Source organism: Muntiacus reevesi, chromosome 9 (genome assembly GCF_963930625.1).
Source record: "Muntiacus reevesi chromosome 9, mMunRee1.1, whole genome shotgun sequence".
NCBI lineage: Eukaryota > Metazoa > Chordata > Mammalia > Artiodactyla > Cervidae > Muntiacus > Muntiacus reevesi.
This window is the reverse complement of record NC_089257.1, coordinates 83,424,972-83,448,877: the sequence shown is the minus strand read 5'-3', so window position 1 is coordinate 83,448,877 and position 23,906 is coordinate 83,424,972. Positions and strand designations below refer to the sequence as shown.

The 23,906-nt window shown below is 33.7% G+C and overlaps 1 protein-coding gene across 1 annotated transcript in view; it reads right to left on the bottom strand.

Annotated features, from left to right (window-relative positions):
• The window catches only part of CEP126 (centrosomal protein 126), a 99,859-nt gene that overhangs the window by 16,013 nt on the left and 59,940 nt on the right, over nucleotides 1-23,906 (bottom strand). The window contains exons 5-7 of the mRNA XM_065944169.1: nucleotides 20,408-20,603; nucleotides 11,709-13,848; nucleotides 130-242 (exon numbers count right to left, since the gene is read on the bottom strand). Coding sequence (XP_065800241.1) covers nucleotides 130-242; nucleotides 11,709-13,848; nucleotides 20,408-20,603 — 2,449 coding nt within the window. The remainder of the gene's footprint in view (nucleotides 1-129; nucleotides 243-11,708; nucleotides 13,849-20,407; nucleotides 20,604-23,906) is intronic.

Here is a 23,906-nt window from a genome sequence, read left to right as displayed (position 1 = left end):
ACAATGGCTCTGTCTATATCATTTATGTTGTGGAACAGTTTACAGGCAGGGCACAGACCTTTAAGAACATTCTGTTTTCCAAGCAATTTTTCACTATTGAATAGAGATGTCTACTAACGCTGTACTTACATTCATCTGCTCACTGTACTTCTGTCCTACAGATCCAGGGTTTTGTCTTTTTTGCTCTAAAAGACTTTTGTGCTTATTTTCGACAATTCGTTTTCTTCTTGTAACACTAGAATCTTAAACAAATACCACGACAAAGTCAAAATTTACACGAGTAGACAGTATATATCCACTGTAAACTTCCAAGTTACTTTCAAACATCACAGAAAACCCTAAGTTTCATTCATTCAGTTGGCAAGCTTTTATTGAACTTCTCTTACATGTAATATGCATGACACAGGTACCATAATGGTTTAAACATCTCTGCTTTTGAGGGGTCTATAGTTTAGAGCAGTGACCTCTAAAGTGCTGTAGCAGAACACCAGGAGGATAAGCAAAATAAATCACTGTTGCACAGGAAGAACATGTTAAAATTTAATTTCCTATTATCTAAAAATTAGAAACTTAAAATTTACTGTGGTAAAACATGATTGACACTGGCACCCTTGTGAGTTTGCAAGGTAGATGCATACAGTGCGCATACATGGTATGCACACTACATACAGTAAACAGTTGTCTTGCAGGAAGTGCAGAGGTTCTAAGTGTGTGAGTTTGGCAGTGTTATCTTCACAAGTGTTCTTTTGTGTCCTTCAATGCACTGAATTTTATGTGTGCCCTGGATTTATGGATATCTCATAGTACCTGAATGAATCCTTACAAAGTGGAAAAGAGGCTAAAATGACTTTTGTAGGGCTTTTATTGTATGTGTAATGTTTTATTATTATTATTTTATTTATTATTTTCTCTATGACTAATTAAAAACATAGTCTTGCAAAATCATAAAGACAATGCTAATAGTGCAAGCACAGGAGAACAAGAAAGACAGAGCCGATTCACATCTTATTCTCATTACAAACTCTTTGTCACACAATAACAATGACAGTATAGTTACATTATGACAAAGGATCACAAATCTAAAAATTGTAAAAAATAACAATAAACCTCACTCTGTGTATTATGCCTTGAGATATCTAAGGATGGTATATAGAAGTCATCTTAAAAAAAAAAAGTCATCACTTATCATCTTATCCCATTCAGAAAATTATTAATACTATGAGAAATTTTTTGCATGTTAATACATAAAATTGTTCTTATAATTATTATTTTAAAATGTATGATTTATAAGATACAAAATTTAAAAATTATTTTAAAAGTCTGTATTTCATCCTTGTCTCAGTTAAAAATTTTATCTATTTCTGGCTAAGGTGCTTAATGTATATATTAGTAGAGTAATATGTGTGTATGGTATATATGTATGTGATATTTGCTCAACATTTTTGTTAATAGTGGTACAATAAAAACTCTTGGAGTCCATGATTCCAGAAGAATGGATATAAATTTAAATGGATTATTACAGTAAAGTGAATAAACTGTATGTGTATGAATAAACTGAAGTTGTAAAGAATTAAGTGAAAACACAGAGCCTTTGTCAGAATCAAGAAAGCTTTCACAGAGGTTATGTTAAAGCTTGGTCTTAAAGGAGTAGTAGGCCTCCAAGTATAAGGATCTTTGAGTCAAAAGGAACATTATGTTCTAAAGTACAAAGTAACAATGATACATAGTTAATAAGATTCTTGGACTGAAAGGTGGAAAATTCAAGGAGTGTGTGTAAGCACACAACTGTCTTGGGAGTGTACTATGTGTGCTTCCATCATACAGGTTTAGGTAGGAGAAAATATACAAATATTTTTAGCTGAAATTATGTACTGAAAGAACAGATATTTATGTTACCATAGCTAAATATCTGTATATTTTCTCTAAATAACATATATATAATTATATACATACACTATAAGTAGATATCTGTATCTATATAACAACAAAGACATAAAAGCTTTCAAATTTCAAGAAAGCTGGCTAGTAATTGAACATCTGATTTTTTAGAGTAAGAAATACTAACATAATTTTAGCTAATGTGTTGAACATTTATAGTTGCCCAGGCCTTGTTCTATACTATAGGCGCTGTTATCATCACTATTTTTATAGATAAAAAAACTGAGGCAGGCAAGTGTCAGTAACTTGCCCAAGGTCACAGAGCCAGTAAGGGTGATGATGAGATTTAGCTCAAACAGTCTCTAAAATCTAGAATTCTACTCTTACTCTCTATGCTAGTAATTTCATTTTGATTTGGCTGTGTCTCATAGAAAGATATCTTCTGTTGTGACCCGTGATGCATATGTAGTTTTGTGAACCATATTTACTCTTACAATATACAATGCCCTCTGGTAGTTTCTATTCTAGAACATTCTACAATTATATTTCATTAAAAATTTCTGGTTACTACTCATTAACTGATTTATAATCTGCTAATGAGTCATGACCTATAGTTTAAAAAGCACTGTATTATGTTTACTCTAATAAGGGAATGCTAAATATGTTAAATGCTAGATATGTTACATGTTAATAGCTTATAGTGAGATAATTTGGGTACCAAAAAAGTTTTAATACTGTCTATTATGCTTGGAATTGTCCTATTTTTGAACAGCTCTAAAAACATCTTAAATGAAAATTAACTTGGTTACATGACTGCTGTATCAATAATTTTTCTCTTCCTTCAGCCTGTTAATAAAACTTCTGGAGGCAAGATCTACCGATACTTTTGTACTTTCTCAATTTGTAGCATAATTATTTGCTTTTGATTGTTCTTTGTGTAGATGTTCAGTTTTGTGGATTATAAAGTGATCCTAAGAACAGAAGAAAATATATGCTTAAAACTGTTCATGTTTGTTCCATTCACATACATGAACTTAAATACTATTTACTAATTAATATAATAGCTGAGAATACATGTATTTTTGCAAAAATAATATAGTTGGTGCTGGCATCTCTGGCCAAATTTCTTGTCTCATATGAAAATTCTAAATATGATAGAATTACTACCAAAACTCAAAATAAAGCTAATCTTTAGGAAGGTATTACATATTTTAAAATTTATAGTATTCTTAATTATAAACAAGGGGAAATTCTGGAGACATTAATGAAATTATAGTTTGGGAAGTGATCTTAGATGTTAACTAGTTCAACCTCTTATTCATAAATCTAAATCACTCAGAGGTAGACAGTAAACCTGTGCTTGAATGCTTAAGTGATGGGAAGCCACTTCCCCATGGGGGTACCTTCCCCAATTGTTGGTGGTATTAGCTCAAATTCTTCCTCATGCTGAGCTGAAAACATATTTGCACATTTTACCCCTTCACTTAGTTCTATTCCCTCCTTTTTTTTTTTTTTTTACATAATAAACCTTCAAATATTTGTACAGAGCCTGTACATGTCTCTCTGGCTTGAGCTCCTTTAATTGGCCTTCAGACATAACCCCTCCTTCCAGAGTTCTGGCTCACTCCAGTTTGTTTATATATAGTTCTTTAAATATATAGCCTAAAATAATGTAGACTATCGCAGTACTTCCAAAGATCTGATTATTATTGCCTAAAATTATATTGTTTCTAACAGATATAGTAAAGTTATCTTTTTTGTTTGTTTAGTTTTGTCTTGATTTTTTCTTTTCTTAAAGAAAAACTGTCCAGATAGATATCTTCCTTCGGTAAAAAAAAATAAAGCCAAACTAAATAGATAGAAGTAAAATGAAAAAAAAAAAAAAGACCACAAATTGGTAGAAAATATATGCAACACATATAACTGATGTAGAATCCTAGAATGTATTGATATAAGGAACTTTTATCAATAAGGAAAAAAAAACTCAGAACCCAAGAGAAGACATTTCACAAAAGAAAAAAATTCAAATTGTGCATAAACATATGAAAAATGCTGAATTCATTAGTAACTAGGGCAATGCAAACTGTTATAATTAGACACCATTTCTCACCCATACTTTTGAAAATATTAAAGTCTGATTACTGGAGGTTTAGTGAGCATGTAGTAAAGGCAACTCTCATTTATTGCTTTGGAAAAGAATTTGGCATTACCTGTTGCAGTATACTTAACCTGGGTGAAATACACATACCCAGCAACATGTGTATCAGCAGATGTACAAAACTGTTCCTAGAAGCACTATTCATAAAGGCGAGAAACTGAAAGCAACCCAAATGGCCAGGAATAGGAGAATGAAAAATTTCCACAGACTGTAATACAGCAATTTCAATGAAATGGAATACAAAACAAATACAAATGAAGTGCAGCTAAACTAATCAACAATAATGACTCCAAAACACAAAATTAATTGAAAAAAAGCAAATCATAGAAGTATATAGATGAAATGGTTCTATTTATATGAGTTACAAAATTAAAGCAAAACTAAATAATGTATTGTTAGAGATATATTTACATATGGTAAAATTATAAAGAAAAGCATGGAATCATTAACACAATTCTATATAGTGTCATTTTGTAAGAGAGAAAGGGGATGTAATTAAGGAGAGGCATGTGAGATTTCAACAACATCAGTGATTTTCTATTTTTGAAACTGGGCATTGGGTTCTTTCATTATTAGTCTTTAACTTGTTCTTGTATATTATGTACATTATTTTGTATGTAAGATACATTTCACAATTGAGAGACTTAAAAAAGTATATTGAATGCAGACAGGGAGGAATAAATTGGAAGACTGGGATTGATAAATACACACAACTATATATAAAATAGATAACTGACAAGGACCTATTGTATAGCACAGGGAACTCTGCTCAATACTTTGTAATGGCCTATGTGGGAGAATAATTTTAAAAAGAGTGAATATATATATAACAGAATCATTTTGCTGTATACCTGAAAATAAAACAACATTGTAAATCAAACATACTCCAACAAAAAATTTTAAAAATTGTACTGAATGCATATACATGACGATAGTTTTCTTTACTAAACCATAGTTTTTTAATTTTGGTTTATCACTTCAACTGGTAAAGATGATTTTAAATCTTCATGCCATTATTCATTTGATTAATGACTTCCTTTGTTATTCTGTACTTTTGACAAACTGTATTAGATGAATGTACTATTTTAAAAATGTGTATCACTGAAAAATTTGTGGTTATTCAGAGTTTTAATAATTAATTTATACTCTTCAGCTTTAGTGAAATATTAACAATATAACATATTTAAGGTATACAATGTGATTAGTAGTTTACATATATATTTCAAAATAATCACCACAATAAGATTATATCCATCTTCTTACAGACAGAGGTATTTTTGTTGTTTTTGTTTTTAATTACAAGCATAATAGCTAAGTAATTAAGAGCAGAGATAATAGATTCAGAATGCCTGAATTTTAACCCTGACTCTGCCATTAGTTCTAGTCATGTGACTTACACAAGTTATTAGCTCTCTTACTGCTTCATTCTCCTCATTTATAAGATGGGAGTATTATTATTTACTCACAGTTATTGAGAGAATTAAACTTGTTTCCACACGTAAAGTGCTTACGATAGTGATTGGCACATAGTAAATGCTACCTAATTTATATCTAGAATAATTTTCTTCAGTATCTCTAATTACATTTCTGATCTCAGGAAAACTAAATTTATTCTAAGGTAAGAATAAATTCAGTTGCAATACAAAATTCTGGCTTTGCTTTGAACTACCTGTGTCATCTTGGGCTATATAATCTCATTATGTGTATCAGTTTCCTCATCCATAAAATATGGGAGCTAAGCTCAATTGTATCTTTGATCTTTTCTAGCAATCAAATTTTGGATTCCTTGAAGGTATTTTTAATATTCCCTGGAAAAGAAAACAAAGCATTCTTTTTGAAATCAGATTTCAAAGTATTTAGTATGTCAACATCATTTGAAATTTTAAAAAACTGAAGTACAGCTGCCTATAGAAACTAGTGCAAATTGTAAGTATTCAGGTAGACGCACCCAGATGGCACAGACACACAAGTCGAGAAATAAAACATTACCAGCACTGAAAAAGCTTTTCTTCTTACCTGTTTCCATATAAGCCCATCCATGATTTTACCTATTCTTCAACCTGATAGAAATGGAATATAATATGTATTTTTATGATGGGCTTCTTTTGCACGATATCCTGGTGTGAGATTTAGTCATGCTACTGTTTCTTAGTAATGGCTGATTCATTTTTTATTATGATATTACACTGAATGAATAACTTTTACTTTACATATTATAGCACTGAAGAACATTTGAGATCATTCTAGATTATGGCTATAAAACTGCTATGAAAGTTCTGGTACATATCTTCTGTTTCACGTATGAATGAATTTCACTCACACACACACACACACACACACACACACACACACACATCTGTGGGTCTGAAATTGTTGAGTCATAGGATATGCATATATTCAAATTTAGTAGATGTGAGCTTCCAGGCACCACACAGCCTTCTTAACAGCATTGTAGTTTAAAAATTTTAGCCCTTCAGATGTAATTTTATCTAATTATTTTAATGTGAATTCTTGTGAGGACTGAGGCCAAAGTCTTTCATATGTTAATTGACTATATGACAAGCCTCCTTTATGAAAAGCTAATTCAAATATACTGCCTTTAAAATAAATTGGCGTGATGATTTTTTTGCTATGTCACCTGTCTACAGTCCCCAGTTGTTCAATTAGACACTAATGTATTGCTGTGAAGGTATTTTGTAGATATTATTAAAGTCTACTATCAGTTTGCTTTAAGTAATGGAGATTATCCTAGATAACCCATGTGAACTTGAGTCAATTAAGTCAGAGGCCTCAAAGGTAAGTCTTCTTTGAGAGAATACAAAATTCTGCCTGTGAATGGCAAGTTTCATTTATTCCTGTGAGTTTCTGCCCTTCTTCCTGGCCTGCCCTAAAAATTTCTTAGAAAATTGCTTAGATTCCCTGTCCCCCATATTTACGTAAGTCAATCTGTTGCAATAAACAATATATCTTACTGGCTCTGTTTTGCTGGTTCAAACATGACTCATATAACTAGGTTGTCTTTTTCTTATTGATTGTAGGAGTTCTTTATATATTTTGGATATGAACTCTTTGTTGGTATTATGCATACAAACATCTTCTTTCACTCTATAGTTTGCCTTTTCAGTATTTTAATGGTGTTTTGGATGAAAAAGTTTCAGTCTTATCCTTAATGGTTAATGCTTTTTATATCTATGTAAAAAAATCTCTGTTCATCCCAAAGTCATAAGCACATTCCCTGTATTATCTTCTAGAAGCATTTCTTTTTCACTTTCCATATTCATATATACAGTTCATTTGGAATTGATTTTTGTGTACGGTGTGAGCTAAGAGTCATTTTACTAATTCCATAAAATCATTCAATTGACTCAGTACCATTTAATAAAAAGACAAGTACTTTCTCCCTGCTAGCAGTACCATCTTTGCCAAAAATCAAGCATTCAAATATGAGTCTGCTTTTAGACTCTATTTTATTTCATTGATGTAAAACATCTGGTGCAAAAAGCATATTGTAATCAGAAAGAGGAATATAAATTAAATTACTAATTTTAGAAGTAAGGAAGTTATTGATGTTGACCCAGTCCAAAGTATGACAAAGGGAATGGGTACCTGAAGCAGAATAGTACAGAAAATCACTAGAGGTGAGAAAGGATTGAGAGAGATCAGGCTGTTGGTTCGTTCACTCACATGAATGCTGAGTCACCAGTATATCGGCAAAGACTTTTCCAATAAAGGAAGACTGTGAACTAGATTCCAAAGTCATCTTCAGGGGAAGATGACTTGAAAGGTCAAGATCTGGTACAGTTGAATGGCTTGGGTCTCATGGAATAGAGTTTTTACTGAAAGTTTTGCTGGAGAGTTTTGGATATGCTAACAGAGAGCAAGACACCATCCGTAACTGTCAACACTGGGTACACTGACTATGAGAATAAAAATGCCCTAGCAAATAGTAGAGTAGAAAAAAATGAATAGATGCTCACTGAACTATAATTCATGGGCTTTCCAGGTGGCACTAGTGGTAAACAACCAGCCTGCCAAAACAGGAGACATAAGAGATGCGGCTTCAATCCCTGGGTTGGGAATATCCCCTGGAATAGGAAATGACAACCCACTCCAGTATTTTTGCCTGGAGAATTCCCGTGGATAGAGGATCCTGGCAGGCTACAGCCCATGGGGTTGCAGAGTCAGATATGAAGTGACTTAGCACTGAGAACTATAATTCAGTATTAACAAAGGGTTCACTTGAAAAGTTTAATACTAAAAGTTTTAAAAAAATGTTTGAATGACTGAACATACAAAGTTTTGTTACTATTAGATTTTCTAAGTATAATTACAATAATAAGAAGTATAGAAATAAACAACAAAACAGCATGATACTGGCACAGAAACAGACACATAGATCAACTGAACAGAATAGAGAGTCCAGAAATAAACCCACCCACTATGGTCAATTAACCTATGACAACCTTTTCTCCTTTTCAATGGAGAAAAGACAGTCTTCTCAATAAGTGGTGCTGGGACAACTGAACTGCTAAGTGTAAAAGAATGAAATCAGAATATTCTCTAACACAGGGTACAAAAATAAACTCAAAATGAACTGCAGACCTAAATATGACTGGAAATCATAAAGCTCCTAGAAGAAAACATAAGTGTTAACACTCTTTGACAGAAATCAAAGCAATGCAGTTTTTTAGATTTGTCTCCTAAAGCAAAGGTAATAAGAGAAAAAAATAATGAAAATCCAGTTAAACTTAAAAGCTTTTGTACAGCAAAGGAAGCCATCAACAAAACAAAAAGACAATGTCATGAATAGGAGAAAATACTTGTAAATTATATGACGAATTGTTGTTCGGTTGCACAATCATGTCTGACTCTTTGTTATAAGGGGTTAATATCTAAAATATGTAAATGGCTCAGGTAACTCAATAGCAAAAAAAATAAATAACCCTATTAAAAAAAAAAACATGCAGAAGACCTAAATAGACATTCCTCCAAAGAAGACATACAGATGGCTAACAGGCACACGAAAAGATGCTCAATATCACTAGTTTTTAGAGAAATGCAAATCAAAACCACAGTGAGGTATCACACAAGTCAAAAGTGTTATCATCAAAAAGTCTACAAATAATAAATTCTGGAGAGGGTGTGGAGAAAAGGAACTCTCCTACACTGTAGGAATGTAAATTGGTGCAGTCACTATGGAAAAGGACATGAAGCTTCCTCAACGAACTAAAAATAAGACTACTGTATGACCCAACAATTCCACTCCTTGACATATATATGATGAAAATAAAAACATTAATTTTAAAAACTATGTGCACCTCAATGTTCATAGCAGCATTATGTGCAAAAGCCAGGATATGGAAGCAATGCAAGTGCACATCAACAGATAAATGGATAAAGAAGATGTGGTACACACACACAGAGGAATATTACTCAGCCATAAAAAGAATGAGATTCTGCCATTTGCAATAATATGGACAAACTTAAGAGAGTATTATGCTTAGTGAATGAGGCAGACAGAAGAAAAACACTATTGTTATCACTTTCTTGCAGAATCTAAAAAATAAGACATATGAAAGTATATAACAAAACAGAAATGGACTCACAGTATAGAAAACAACCCAGTGGTTACCAGTGAGAAGTGGGAAGGGGGAACAGGCAAGATAGGGGTATGGAATTAAGAGATACAAACTACTATTTAAAATATAGATAAGCAACAAGGATATATTATATAGTACAGGAAAATATAGCCATTAGGTTTTAATAACTTTAAATGAAGTATAATCTATAAAAATATTAAATCACTATGATGTATACTGGAAACCAATATGATATTGTAAATCAACTATACTTCAATAAAAACAAAACAATGAACAAAAAAGTATGGATATATGCAACAATTTCAATATTTCTATCTCTTTAAAAACATGGCTAAAAGTATTAAAATTTTCCAGTATTTCTTATACAAAGACCCCTACTTTGATTATATGTTAGAAAAACATTTGTTTCTCAGATTATATATGCAATACATATTTTTTCTTTTATCAGAGAATGAGAATATAATTTTCATAAGTTATATCTTTATATTTATGCTACTGGGAAACTATATTTCCTAATGCTTTTCCTGATCATCTCAGACATATGCTTTCTTAATGATTATATTTATTTATTTATTTATTTTTTCATTTATTTTTATTAGTTGGAAGCTAATTACTTTACAATATTGTAGTGGTTTTTTCCATACATTGACATGAATCAGCCATGAATTTACATGTGTTTAATGATTATATTTATTACATAGCTTTAGTAGAAAAAGCATGGGACTTGGAGTCATAGATATTTGGATAAAAATACTATTTTTGCTATTTATTGATAATAGCTCTTGATTTTTGGCAATTCTATTTCCTTCTCTGCAAAAGGAGGTTTTAAAAAATATGTATTTGCTAGGATTGCTGTGAGGTTTAAATGAGATAATATGTATAAAATACTTATTACTATAATTGGCAAAGAGTAGAAATTCAAAACAGTTAACCATCATAATTTATTTATCATAATTTTCTTTAAAATATCAAATCTACATGACACTTTCATTTTCTGGAAGTAGTATGAAAACTAAAGTTACACTGTGAAGTGGCTGAATAAGAAGAAAGCAAAACCTTTAGTGAGAGAAGTAATATTTAAAAATCTAGTTTAAAACTAGAGTCTCTGCATTTAGCTTCCCATCTGCTATCATGGCCTGTGTCCATTCAGTTTAAGAAAAGTTTGGGTGCTTATTAAGTGCCAGACACTGTTAAAATCTGGGGATAAGGTAAAGAAGTAAAAAAAATTCCCTTGTTCTTAAAATCTCATGGTCTAATTGAAGAAAGATGTAAATATTAAATCTAAACTAACTCTCACTTTATATCTTAATATTTATTCATACCTTTGGGAAAAGAAAGAGTTGCTTTTCTGATTTTTTTCTCAAATCTTATGTATTTCTGACGAGTCATCTGATTCCTACTAGTAGAAAAATGTATGGGTCTATAGTCCATTCTTTTAGAGGATAGTAGCTTCATGAGGAGTCAACCAGGCCTACTAATGGCAATGGCATAACATAGAGAATTAATTTTCAAAAATTAAAGGAATTCTGTATTTTTTTCCTCCATATGAAACCTTCCATACATAGCCAATTAAAACAGAGCTGCCGCTCTTTTGGAAAGATAATGAGAGGGTTAGGCACACCTACTGTTAGCTAATAACAATTAAATTTAACAAATATTTTAAAGAAGAATAAAGAAAAGTACTATAATCACATTTATTCACCTATTTAGAATAATTTAAGCAAATATTTTTCACTGTGCTTACTTTGACAGAAATTTTGACTATAACATTGCAGTAATAACAGAATGACATGGGATAAGAATCAAACTACATTTCTTGTCTTCCCTCTTTTAAACTAACAAGTCATGGGAAAAATAGAAGTTAGCAAAAGTTTCTAATTTTAGTTAAGCAAAGGTTGGGTCATTTGCTTAAAAGTGTTAGCTACTAGACAGACAAGGGTACAATATTATGGGTGATGTTATTTCTATAAGGCTGTTATTGCTCAATTTTAATATCTTGTAAGGTACATTATCAAACCACAATAAGAAAAAGTTCATATTTTACCTATAAAAATATATAAATTTATTCTTACCAGCAGTCTTTTCATTTTGACCCAGAATATTATGCTGTCTTTTCCACATGGGAACCAGTTCTTCTCTAGTAGTTTTAAGAGTCACAGAGGGATGACTTTCTTCATATGTTGGACATCTTTGGCAGCAATATAACGTCCCATCTTGTGGGGCAACAGTTTGACTGCCATGTGAATGATTTATTTTCATTAATGTTTGGCACTCAGAAGAACAATATGGTAGAGCTGGCATCACAGTGTCGAAGTCAGAACAAACATAAGGGAGTGGAAGACTACTTTCTTGATTCCACTGATTCAACTTGTGTTCTGTTGGAAGCATATGTTTTGAATTATAGTTACATGTACTGATGTTTTGAGAATTTTCAGGCATTACAGACTGACACTGAGATACTTGTATATTTTTACAACTTCTAATATTTAATTGAGATGGAGGAGGAGGATGAGGTACAATTAATTTACCCTGAGCTTGTAAAAATGTGCTGGCTTTGCTCGCAGACTGTGGTCGAATAACAGTGCCTTTTCTGTTCATACATACAAAGCCTGACTGGACTTTAGCAGACCTTGTTCTTCTAACGACTTTGGCTTCACTCCTTTGTGGGTTAGTTTTCTGAGTTTTGGAACCACCACTCCTTGTAGGGGATATAGTTTTCTCCTCTGTGGAGTCTGGCCAGGCTTGTTTAGCAGTGCTATAATCTGAAGGCATACAGCAGTTCAAAGGCACATGGTCTATTCCAGATCCTCCTAAAGCAGTGACGTTTTCAGAGATAAAATCGTCCTCGGGCTCTTTTTTATTAGCAGACTCCACAGCAGAAGCAGGAATACTAGGCATGTTGCTGGCAGCACCACTTTTAGATCGAATGTGGAATGGTTGAGAGCACTGTTGAGATACTCTTTTTCTACTCTTCAGCAAATGACTATCTTCAGCACTTTTCCTTGTATTGCCAGTTTCATCAAACCATCTCAGTTTTTTAATAGTTTTTGGAGTTTCTGCACTTTTCCCTTTTTCTTTTGTTAATTCAATACTATCTCTGATAACTGCTGCTTTTTGATTTCCTAACTTAAAGCCTTGGTTTGTAACCAGTGCCTTAAAATAATCATGCTCGTATTTAGATTCTTTCTTTAAAATACTTTTAAGAAATCTCACACTATTTTTCTCACAAATATTGTATTTCATTTTCTTGTGTTGATTGACTAAGTCACAATTAGAAATTATATTAGACAATGATTTTGATGCTTCAGATATTTCCTGTTTTTCGTTTTTTGAATCAGAGTTGTGAAGTATATAGGTGGCTTGAAAATTATCTGAAAATAAAGACAACTCTTCCTCATTACAATTAAAATATTTTGTCTTTTCATCTTTAATGTCTTTCATTTCCCCTAACTTATCAGAACACTGCACTGGGTCAATTTCTTTTATGTGTATACTGCTCTTTGGTAAAGGCCTAGCTGATTGTGTATTCAATGGCAAAACTAAAGGTGTTGCCAAAGGTACAAATGAAGTAGGAACTGAAGTAGTTCTATTTTCTTGAGTCATTTCAGAATATTTTTCTTGGTCTGAAATTATTGTGATTTCTTGGGTTAGAGAATCTGGAGTGGCCCAGGCTTTGCTGAATTTAAATTTTGGGCTCTCAGAAACTAACGGTCTTTCTCTTTTGAATGCTCCAGAAGAGTCAGTTGTCCTTATAACACTAGTTTCAGAGGTGTTTTTGCTTTTTTTATCTTGTACAAATATGGATGGACTATATAGAACGGCTACTGAATTATTAGCAGTATTTATGGCTCTTTCCACAGTTCTACTCAGAGTAGATGGATTTTGTTCTTTACTATTAAAACATTTACTTGAGTCAGGGAGAACATTAGGTTTACTAAAAATATCTGAGAAAATATTTGGATCATCTATATTTACAAGCCAATTATTTATGTGCTGAGTTTTAGAGAATGACAGTTTATCTTCATCAAAGCAGCTTAGATTAGCTGATTGCAGATTTGCTGATTTGAGGGAAATAGAATTCTGCGGCTGGACTGATGTGGAAGTCTCCTTATTAAGTGTTAAATATATTTCTTCACGTTCCCCAGCCTCAAGACTGTCTATACTTGAGAGGGTTTCAGAATTTATTATCTGATTAACTTCATCACGAAATTTCTGAAAGAAAAAAAAAAGTACATTGTTTTATAGTTTAGAAATTTTAAGTGTCAACATTAATGATTCAATATACCACTGTTACTTGGCACATAAAAGAGAGTACTATGACTACGGACAGTGTAGGTATATAAATAATCTATATCCCTGGAGCAGTCCTCACAGTGAAAAAGAGGGATCCAACAAAGACAATAAAATGTATTTGCCTTAGTTTCTTCACCTTAAAATAACTACTCAATTATCCTAGCCATTAGTTATAGCTTAGAAAATAACTTTTGCTATTGCTGTTCCATTCAGAGAATAGTTTCCTGAAGGTTTCATAATAGCATGTGAAATTCTGAAAAATAGTTATTTACAAGGGTATTTTTTTCCCCCTGAGACTCAGACTGGACTTGAAAGAGGCTCTTAAAAGCCCTATGACTCTAATATGACTTTCCTATTGGCAAGGCTATATCTTCTTATAAAAATTAATCTCATGGTCTATAAAAATATAAGATGTTTATGAAAACATGCCTGGATCCTGCTGATTTAATACTTAGATGGAATGCATGCACTGATGGTGGTATTATATTTTTAAATTCCCCAGGTAATTCTAATGTGGATTTAGGACTGAGAACTACTGACTTTAATGGATCATTTTTGGACATTTAGCACAGTAATAATTTCCATGAATTCTTTATAGTAAGAGTCTCATCATTACTTCAATTGTATCTAATGGAAAATATCAGTTTTTAATAAAATTTCATGATCACTTCAAAGTATTGTTATTGTTGTTCAGTCATTAAGTCATGTCCAACTCTTTGCCACCCCATGAACTGCAGCACGCCAGGCCTCCCTGTCCATCACCAGCTCCCAGAGTTTGCTCAGACTCATGTTCATTGAGTCAGTGATGCCATCCAACAATCTCATTCTCTGTTGTCCCCTCTCCTTCTGCCTTTAATCTTTCCCAGCATCAGGTTCTTTTCTATTGAGTTAATTCTTTGCATCAGGTGCCCAAAGTATTGGAGCTTCAGCTTCAGCACCAGTCCTTCCAAAGAACATACAGGGTTGATTTCCTTAAGCACTGGCTAGTTTGATCTGCTTGCAGTCCAAGGGACTCTCAAGAATCTTCTCCAGCACCACAGTTCGAAAGCATCACTTCTTCAGGGCTCAGCCTTCTTTGTAATCAAAATCTTACATCATACATGACTACTGGAAAAACCATAGGTTTGATTATATGGACCTCTGTCAGCAAAGTGATGTCTTTGATTTTAATACACTGTGTAGCTTTGTCATAGCTATTCCAAGGTGGTGGTTGTTGTTCAGTCGCTCAGTTGTTCCAACTCTTTGCAACTCCATGGACTGCAGCATGCCAGGTTTCTCTGTCCTTCGCCATCTCCTGGAGCTTGTTCAAACTCATGTCCACTGAGTCAGTGATGCCATTCAACCATCTTGTCCTCTGTTGTCCCCTTCTCTTCCTACCTTTAATCTTTCTCAGCATCAGGGTCTTTTCTAATGAATGGGCTCTTTGCATCAGGAGGCCAAAGTATTGGAGCTTCAGTTTTGGGATAGAGTGGTTTGATCTCCTTGCAGTCCAAGGAACTCTCAAGAGTCTTCTTCAGCACCACAGTCTAAAAGCATCAATTCTTCATTGTTCAGCCTTCTTTATGGTTCAACTCTCAAAAGCATATGTGGTTAATGGCAAAACCATAGCTTTGACCAGATGAACTTTAGTTGCCAAAATAATGTCTGCTTTTTAATATGCTACCTAGGTTTGTCATAGTTTCCTTCCAAAGAGAAAGGATCTTTGAATTTTGTGGCTGCAGTCACCATCTGTAGTGATTTTAGAGCCCAGGAAAATAAAAGTCTGTCACTGTTTCCATTGTTTCCCCATCTATTTGCCATGAAATGATGGGACTGGATGCCATGATCTTTGTTTTTTCAATGTTGCATTTTAAGCCAGTTTTTTCACTCTCCTCTTTCACCTTCATCAAGAGGCTCTTTAGTTCCTCTTTGCTTTCTGCCATAAGGGTGGTGTCATCTTCATAACTGATTTTATTGATATTTTTCCAAGCAATCTTGATTTCAGCTTCCTCCAGCCCAGCATTTCCAATGATATACTCTGCACAGAAGTTAAATAAGCACGGTGACAATATACAGCCTTGACATACTCCTTTCCCAATTTGGAACCAGTCCTTGTTCCATGTCTGGTTCTAACTGTTACTTCTTGACCTGCAAACAGGTTTCTCAGGAGGAAGGTAAGGTGGTCTGGTATTCCCATCTCTTTAAGAATTTTTCACAGTTTGTTGTGATCTACACAGTCAAAGGCTTTAGTATAGTCAATGAAGCAGAAGTAGATGTTTTTCTGGAATTCTCTTGCTTTTTCTATGATCAAACGGATGATGGCAATTTGATCCCTGGTTTCTCTGCCTTTTCTAAATCCAGCTTGAACATCTGGAAGTTCTTGGTTCATGTATTGTTGAAGCCTGGCTTCCAAGGAGAAGCATCTTTTAAATTTATGGCTGCAGTCACCATCCGCAGTGATGGTATAGTCAATGTTTAAAACTATTTCTAATCTCACACATATAACACAGATATTTAAAAAGCATTAATCTGTATAACATATGTAGAAATAAATTCAAGAAGACTTTAACTTGCTAATTTAGTGAAAAAGTTGAATGAACTCAAACAAAATTAGTTCCCTTAAAATTTTACACAAATTTTAGAAAATTTAAATATTCTGAGATCAAACAAAAATTTAGTATGTTTTTAGCCCTGAAAATAAACTCAGAAACCAATGAAATCAGTTACAGATTAAAAATATTTTAGTTTGAAAAAAAAATTTTAGTTTGTATAGTTAGTACTTATTGATACACTATTGTAAATGTTTTGCAAATGGTTCATAAGACTTTGATATTACTAGCCTTTACTCCCTGCCTGTCACTTCCTTCAACCTAACTCGAACAAAGGAAAGCACAGCTCCTCCAATGTCTGTTTTTGGAACAGAGCTATTTAATTGATAATGAGGCTCCTAAAAGCTTTATGATTCTAACAATAATTTCTTCGAGATTGCATGTAATGAGATATAGAAATCTGGATTAGGAGGTCCTTTTAGAGGTAAGTATGATATCTGTGGCTTTAATATTTCTCTTTGCCTAGGTCTGTGGTTGCTTCATTTCCCAAAGCACCTAAAAAGAAGTTCAGTAACCTCTTTTTTTTACTCAGAAATTTTCACTAAATTAAACGTTTTTTTCTCAGAATTTCTCTTATCACTAAAAAATGAAACATTGTGATCAGCTTCAAGTTTTGCTTGTAAGTTACTGTTATAAAGTGTACTAGACTTAACATGCTTTGTCTTTTAGTTTTTAAATCAACTTTATTGAGATATACTTATTGAAAGTATAATGCACTAGTTTTTTGGTTGTTATTGTATGTTTTATGGAGTAAAACTCTATAACATAAAAGTTGGCTTAAAGCTCAACATTCAGAAAACTAAGATCATGGCATCCAGTCTCATCACTTTATGGCAAATAGATGGGGAAACAGTGGAAACAGCAGCTGACTTTATTTTTGGGGGCTCCAAAATCACTGAAGATGGTGACTGCAACTGTGAAATTAAAAGACGCTTACTCTTTGGAAGGAAAGTTATGACCAACCTAGACAGCATATTAAAAAGCAGAGACATTACTTTGTCAACAAAGGTCCATCTAGTCAAGGCTATGGTTTTTCCAGTGGTCATGTATGGATGTGAGAGTTGGACTATAGAGAAAGTTGAGTGCTGAAGAATGGATGCTTTTGAACTGTGGTGTTGGAGAAGATTCTTGAGAGTCCCTTTGACTGCATGGAGATCCAACCAGTCCATCCTAAAGGAGATCAGTCCTGGAAGGACTGATGTTGAAGCTGAAACTCCAATACATTGGCCGCCTGATATGAAGAGCTGACTCATATGAAAAGACCCTGATGCTGGGAAAGATTGAAGGCGGGAGGAGAAGAGGACAACAGAGGATGAAATGGTTGGATGGCATCACTGACTCAATGGACATGAGTTTGGGTAAACTCTGGGAGTTGGTGATGGACAGGGAGGCTTGGTGTGCAGCAGTCCATGGGGTTGCAAACAGTTGGACACGACTGAGTGACTGACCTGAACTGAATGAAGTGAAACTAATAATAATCAAATAATTTTTTTATTTTTAAATATAAAATGTATTTATTCACATTGTTGAAAAGTTACCATTTCTTCAAAAATTTATGTACAAAATGCCAAGAAAAATTACGATAGTATCTTATTTCAAACCAAAAATACACAGGATGTATAGAAACTTTAAAAAACAGAACACAAGCAATGTGAATATAGATTATTTCAAAAATATTTCCAATGACATAGCTACAACTTAAATTATGTTAAGAGAAATAAATAATAGTGTTACCTAATATATTTGCATTTGTGTAAATTTGTGTGTCATTTTTTTGATGTGGACTATTTAAAAAAAGACTCTTTATTAAATTTTACAATATTGTTTTATATTTTAGTTTTTTGGCCACGAGGCAAGTGGTATCTTAGCTTCCTCGTTAGGGATTGAATCTACACTCCCTTAATAGGAAGGTGAAGTCTCTACCACTGGACCACCAGGGAGTCCCTAAATTATCATATTTTAATGTATAGTTTGATGGGTTTTGACAAATTATTTACCCATAACCGTCATACTGAAATATTTAAGAAATTTCTATGTGTTGACAGTTTCCTCATGCTTCTTTGTGGTAAATACCTACCCACCACTGACAACTACTAATCTGTTTTTTGTTACTATATAGATCTGAGTTTTCATTTGTTATCATTTTCATTCTGCCTGAAAGACTTCCCAGAGGGTCTCTTATTGTAGATACTGGTGTAGTACAGTGGTGTTCAGCTGTTGTTCATTTGAAAATGCCTATTTGGCTTTCATTTTAGAAGGACATTTTAGTTAAACATAGATTATAGGTGGGTCGTTTTTTTTCCTTGTCAGAACTTTGAAGATAATGTTTCACTGTCTTCCGGCCTAAAATTAGTGTGGTTCATCTTACCTTTGTTGACTTGTATGTAATACATCTTTTACTCCCTTTAGCTTAATTAATTTTGATAAGGTTTTTTTTGTGATGGGCTGTGTGCACATACATATGAGTGTATACTTACTTATCTTGAAGTTTGTTGAGCTTCTTTAATGTGTGGATTTGCAGTTTCATCAAACTTGAAACATTCCCAGCTATTGTTTCTTTAAATCTTCCCTCTCCTCTTTGTGAGATTAATTAAATGTATGTTAGATTTAGATATTGTCCCTCATGTCACTAACATTTTGTTAAATATATTTTTTCCGACTTTCTTCTCCCAATGTTTCAGACTGGATGATTTCTCTCCACTGATCCTTTTGACTATAGTGCCTTCATTGATAAGTACAACTAGTATAATTTTAATTTCAGGCAATATGTTTTTCAGATCTAGAAGTTCTATTTGGTTCCTCTAAAAATTTCATTCTATGTTCACTTTTCTTTAATTCTTTGAAACTATTTGTAAAAGTTACTTTAAACTCTTGCCTGATAATTCTATTATCTCTGTCATTTATAATTACATTTACTATTTTTCCTCCTGGTTATGGGTCATATAGCTTTCTGCTTTTTCATATCTAGCGAGTTCTGAGTGTTGGACATTATGAACATTATGCTGTATGTCTAGATTTCAGTCTTCTTTAAAAGAGTGTTTCTTTTTTTGACAGGTATTTAAAATACCTATGGATTTTTTCTGAGGCCTGTCAGGAGGATATGTACAGGTAAAAAGCCTATGTGATCATAGGGCTTACCTCATTTGTTTCCCTTTTTTCAAGACCATCTCTTACACTACCTGTTCTGTACAGTTTAAAAATAACTGTTTCATATATTTTATTCAGAATTATAGTTGTGTGTGGCAGGATGGCACTTCTTCATAGCCAGACGAAGTCTCCTGCTTTGCTTTTCTAGCCTTGCTACAATTGCTCAGTTATTGGATAAACTAGGCCAAGGTTACAAATTTAATCTTGATATCAGCATACTAAGAATCTTATGTGTGCAATTACTCATAAAAAATAAAATGCATGAACATTTCAGGAAGTTTAGTATGAAATCCATACTCATTTGTAGGGAAAACCAAAGTAAACACCATACTAGAGAGAAGAGAAACACCATTTCTAGCTAATTATGCCATATGTTTATCAAGAACTTAATATCCACATGTATTATAATTTTCAATTTGCTTTTTATAATCAAATCTATAATGATACTTAAGACACATTATACTTTCAAATAACTTTCATATTTTTCAAAAAATAACATTCATAAAGCATATTTTTTTATGTATGGGACATGGAAAAAGAAGAATAGCTGCAGAGAGGAAACTGGAGCAAAAAGCTAAAAATGCTACAACCTTTTCTCATTAGTATCTGTGATTAATCTGTGCTGATTCATCCAAACATACCCTTTGCTAGTGTGATCTATTTCTTTAGTGGAGAACAATGCAAAATGGGACAGAATTATTGCTAGATATTAAAATATTAATAATGTATTTAGAGTTTCATACTTGCAAACTGCTTAGATGCTGATCTTCTAGGAGTTTCTGCGTTTCCTCCAGTTTAAGCTGGAATGCATCTTTGTTAGTAGTCAAGTTTGCCTTGCTGTTTTCCATTTCTTGACCACAACTGATTTTGGATATGAGATATTTCTGATGCTTATGATCATTTTTTGACAATGATGAAGGCAAGTCATTATCTATAGCTCTGTGAACCACACATAAAAAATGTTTAGTATACTTAAATAAAGTTAACATACAAATGACATATTCATGTAATATGTGTTTGTGTGTGTCCAGATAATTACATATAAGGATATTGGAGAAATACATCAATATATTAGAATGGGAATTTAAAGGAATCAATAGTAGAATAAAAATGGATGTGGGATTATAGTGTCAATAAAGCATTCCATCTTCATGTAGGAATAGGAATGCCCAATTTTTCATGACTTTATTAAATCCTATTCCTCTACTGTTTGGGATAGATATTGAAGTAATTACTATAGATGTACAGAGTCAGTCCTCAGTTCTTTAAAAGCATCCTTATCTGGATAATAATATGCTGCACTACCCTTAGTTTTGAGTTGAAATCATAGATGGTGGTATCCCTATAACTCTAATAGAGTTGGTTGAAGATTCAAGCAGTTAGAAAATATGAACATTTCCTCTCAGGATAGACTGGAATTTCCATCTAACTTTAATACGTTTGGAAGCTTGGATTCCATCTAACTTTACTAGGTTTGGAAGATATTAACATATTTTTCTCAGTTGTACCACAAATATAAGCATGATTTTCATGGCACTGAGGGGGCACCTTTAATGCAGAGCCTATTTTTAGTGTGTTAAAGTGCCACCGCCAAATTATCAGTGGATGATATCATCCTCTTTCAGAATTTTGCATCTTCTGGAAACTTACAGCATGTTATACTTCAATATATGAACAAAGTGAAAATAAAAAAAAACAAAGGAAGATTTTTTGAGGGGTGGGTGAGAGATGAAAGTATATCAAAAGCTGACTGCTATTGCATAAGGGCTGCCAGTATGAATCCCAAGGGTATTTATCCCCAATTCACTTGAATTATCCTCAATTCAATGAGGATTAAAATACTTTGAAAAGTGACTTGTGGTCACATTTGACATATATCTATCTCCAATACCCATATATATCTTTATTTGGACAGACTGGAATAGTCAAAGTCAATGATTACTAGATTCCTGACTATCCTTCTGCAACCACAGAGAGATCGAGGAGAGCAAAAAGTTATCTAAGTTCCTGAACACTGAGATTATGTTTCTCTAATCCTTTTAGGTTTCCTACTCTTCCCTTTCAGTCATCCTTCCCAAATGAAATATTGCTAAATCTACAAACATATCTAATAAACTAAATTTATTTACCTTTTAAGTTGTCGTCTCTCAACTTTTTCTTCTCTATTTCTTTCTTCTCTACTCCACTTGCTTCTCTTCTCTTCTCTACTTTCTTCCCCCAGTGAGGAGGATTGAAGGAATGTATAGGAATAAAAGAAGATGGGGAGGCAGAAAGACAGGAAGAGTGAAGCATGGGGGGAAAGGAAGAAGAAATCATAAAAGAAGAAGAAACAGAAGGGATAGGAGAGGGGAAATCTAAATTTGCTGAAGGCAAATATGGAGAGGGAGATGAATACAGAGGAGAGGAAAAAAGAGGGATAGATAAAAGAGGTAAGAATGGAGAGGAAGTAGGGGAAGGTGAAGGAGAGGAGGAAAGAACAGATGAAGAGGAAGAAAGCTGTAGAGAGGATGAAGAAGAGGATACGGAATTAGAAGGTGAAGACAAAGAGGAGGATGGAGAATTACAGGGAGGTGGATTGGACAGAACTGACACAGGTGGATGCCCTACAAAGGCCTGGGGAAGATTTGACAATGCTATGGTTTGTGGGACAGATTGCTGGACTGATGGAAAAGGATCTAACTGAGTAGGATGTTCAGGCAACAGAGTGACAGCAGAAAGAGCAGGGACTGGTTGATGAGGGGGATGACTGGCTAAACAGGAAGGCTTCAAAACAGGAAAACCTTCCAAAGGGGTTGGAGGAACAGTCAGTCGAGCTGGAAGGGAACGACGGACAAGGGCAGGCATTAGAGTAGTTAGGGTTGAACGCTGTGCTGGAAGGGAATGCTCAGGTCTGAAAGTTTTGTAAAACAACTTGCTCTGTGAGTCAGAATCAGGAATGACTGGTGAACCTCGGGGTGGGTGGGGTAAATGGTCAGGTGGACCAGAAGGAAATGGGGTTGGTAGATGAGGGAAACTGCCTGGAAAGCTGGAAGTAACTGAGGCTGGTGGGCGAGGAAGATACTTGATCGGGTAGGATGGTAACGGGGCTGGTAAGAAGTTCTTTGGAAGAGCAGAGGGGACAGATGGATGGATAGGCTGGCGGGTGGGACAAACAGTTGGATAGCTAGGAAGAATTTGGGAATGGTGGGATAGCAATGGGGCTCTGAAAGGAGATAGCTTATTAGGTAAGTGGGGATCAGGTGTGGAGGTAGCTGGACAGGCAGGAATGGATCTGCACAGGTGGAAAAGCATTTGAACAGGAAGTAGAGAGATAGCCTTATTAAGATGGTTTTTCGCTTTGTTGGGCTGCCCCTATATTTTCAATTCATACTATGCTTTGTTCTGACGGTTCATGCATTACGTCCTTCTGGTCAACCAGTGTCCCCTCATGAGTTGAGAAATGCACATATGTTACTTATTCAGGTTCTCCTTTTCTCATTCCTTGCCCTTTAACAGTATTTTCACCTCTCAGAAGTCTGATAGTCATACAGATAATGAATATGGGCTAGAAAATCTGGTTGAAAGTGATGATACAAAGGGCAAAGAGAGGTCAAACAGATTACTGCTCAGCTTTGGTCAGATTTTTCAGGGTAGGTAGTCTATGGTTCAAGATCAACTGTCTCACCACAAATATATGGATATTGGAGATAGATATCTAACAACATTATTTTAAAGTATAAAAATATGGGGAAAATGTAGCTTCTTTTACTCTGTGTGTACGTCTACCAAAAGGGTCAAGTACATAATCTGTGATAAGGATTTGGTTGTGATGGAAGGCTTTTATTTTTATTAGTCATTTCTTATATTTCATTATTTCCTGAAGTAGTTTTTATTTTCATATGGACATAAGCCTCATTTTTCTTGAGGCTTAAGCACTGAACACCTTCCATTTTTAATACAATTCTTCTCTCCTATAGATTATCACATTACAGCATGTTACTTTTTTTACCACTAATATTTTCTACATTAGAACAATCATTTGTGAGTACAGATATATCTCCCCTTCTTTGGAAGACCCCTGTTTCGTGGTATTACTTTATTCTTTAACACATTTTAGGTTTATACTGTACAGAGTATTTTTAATGTGATGACTGCATATAAGTATTTGTAGCCTAATTATATTTTTAATCATAGTACATATAAATATTTCTAACTTAACACCTGATCTTTAATATTCCAAGGTTTCACATTTGTAGTACAGCA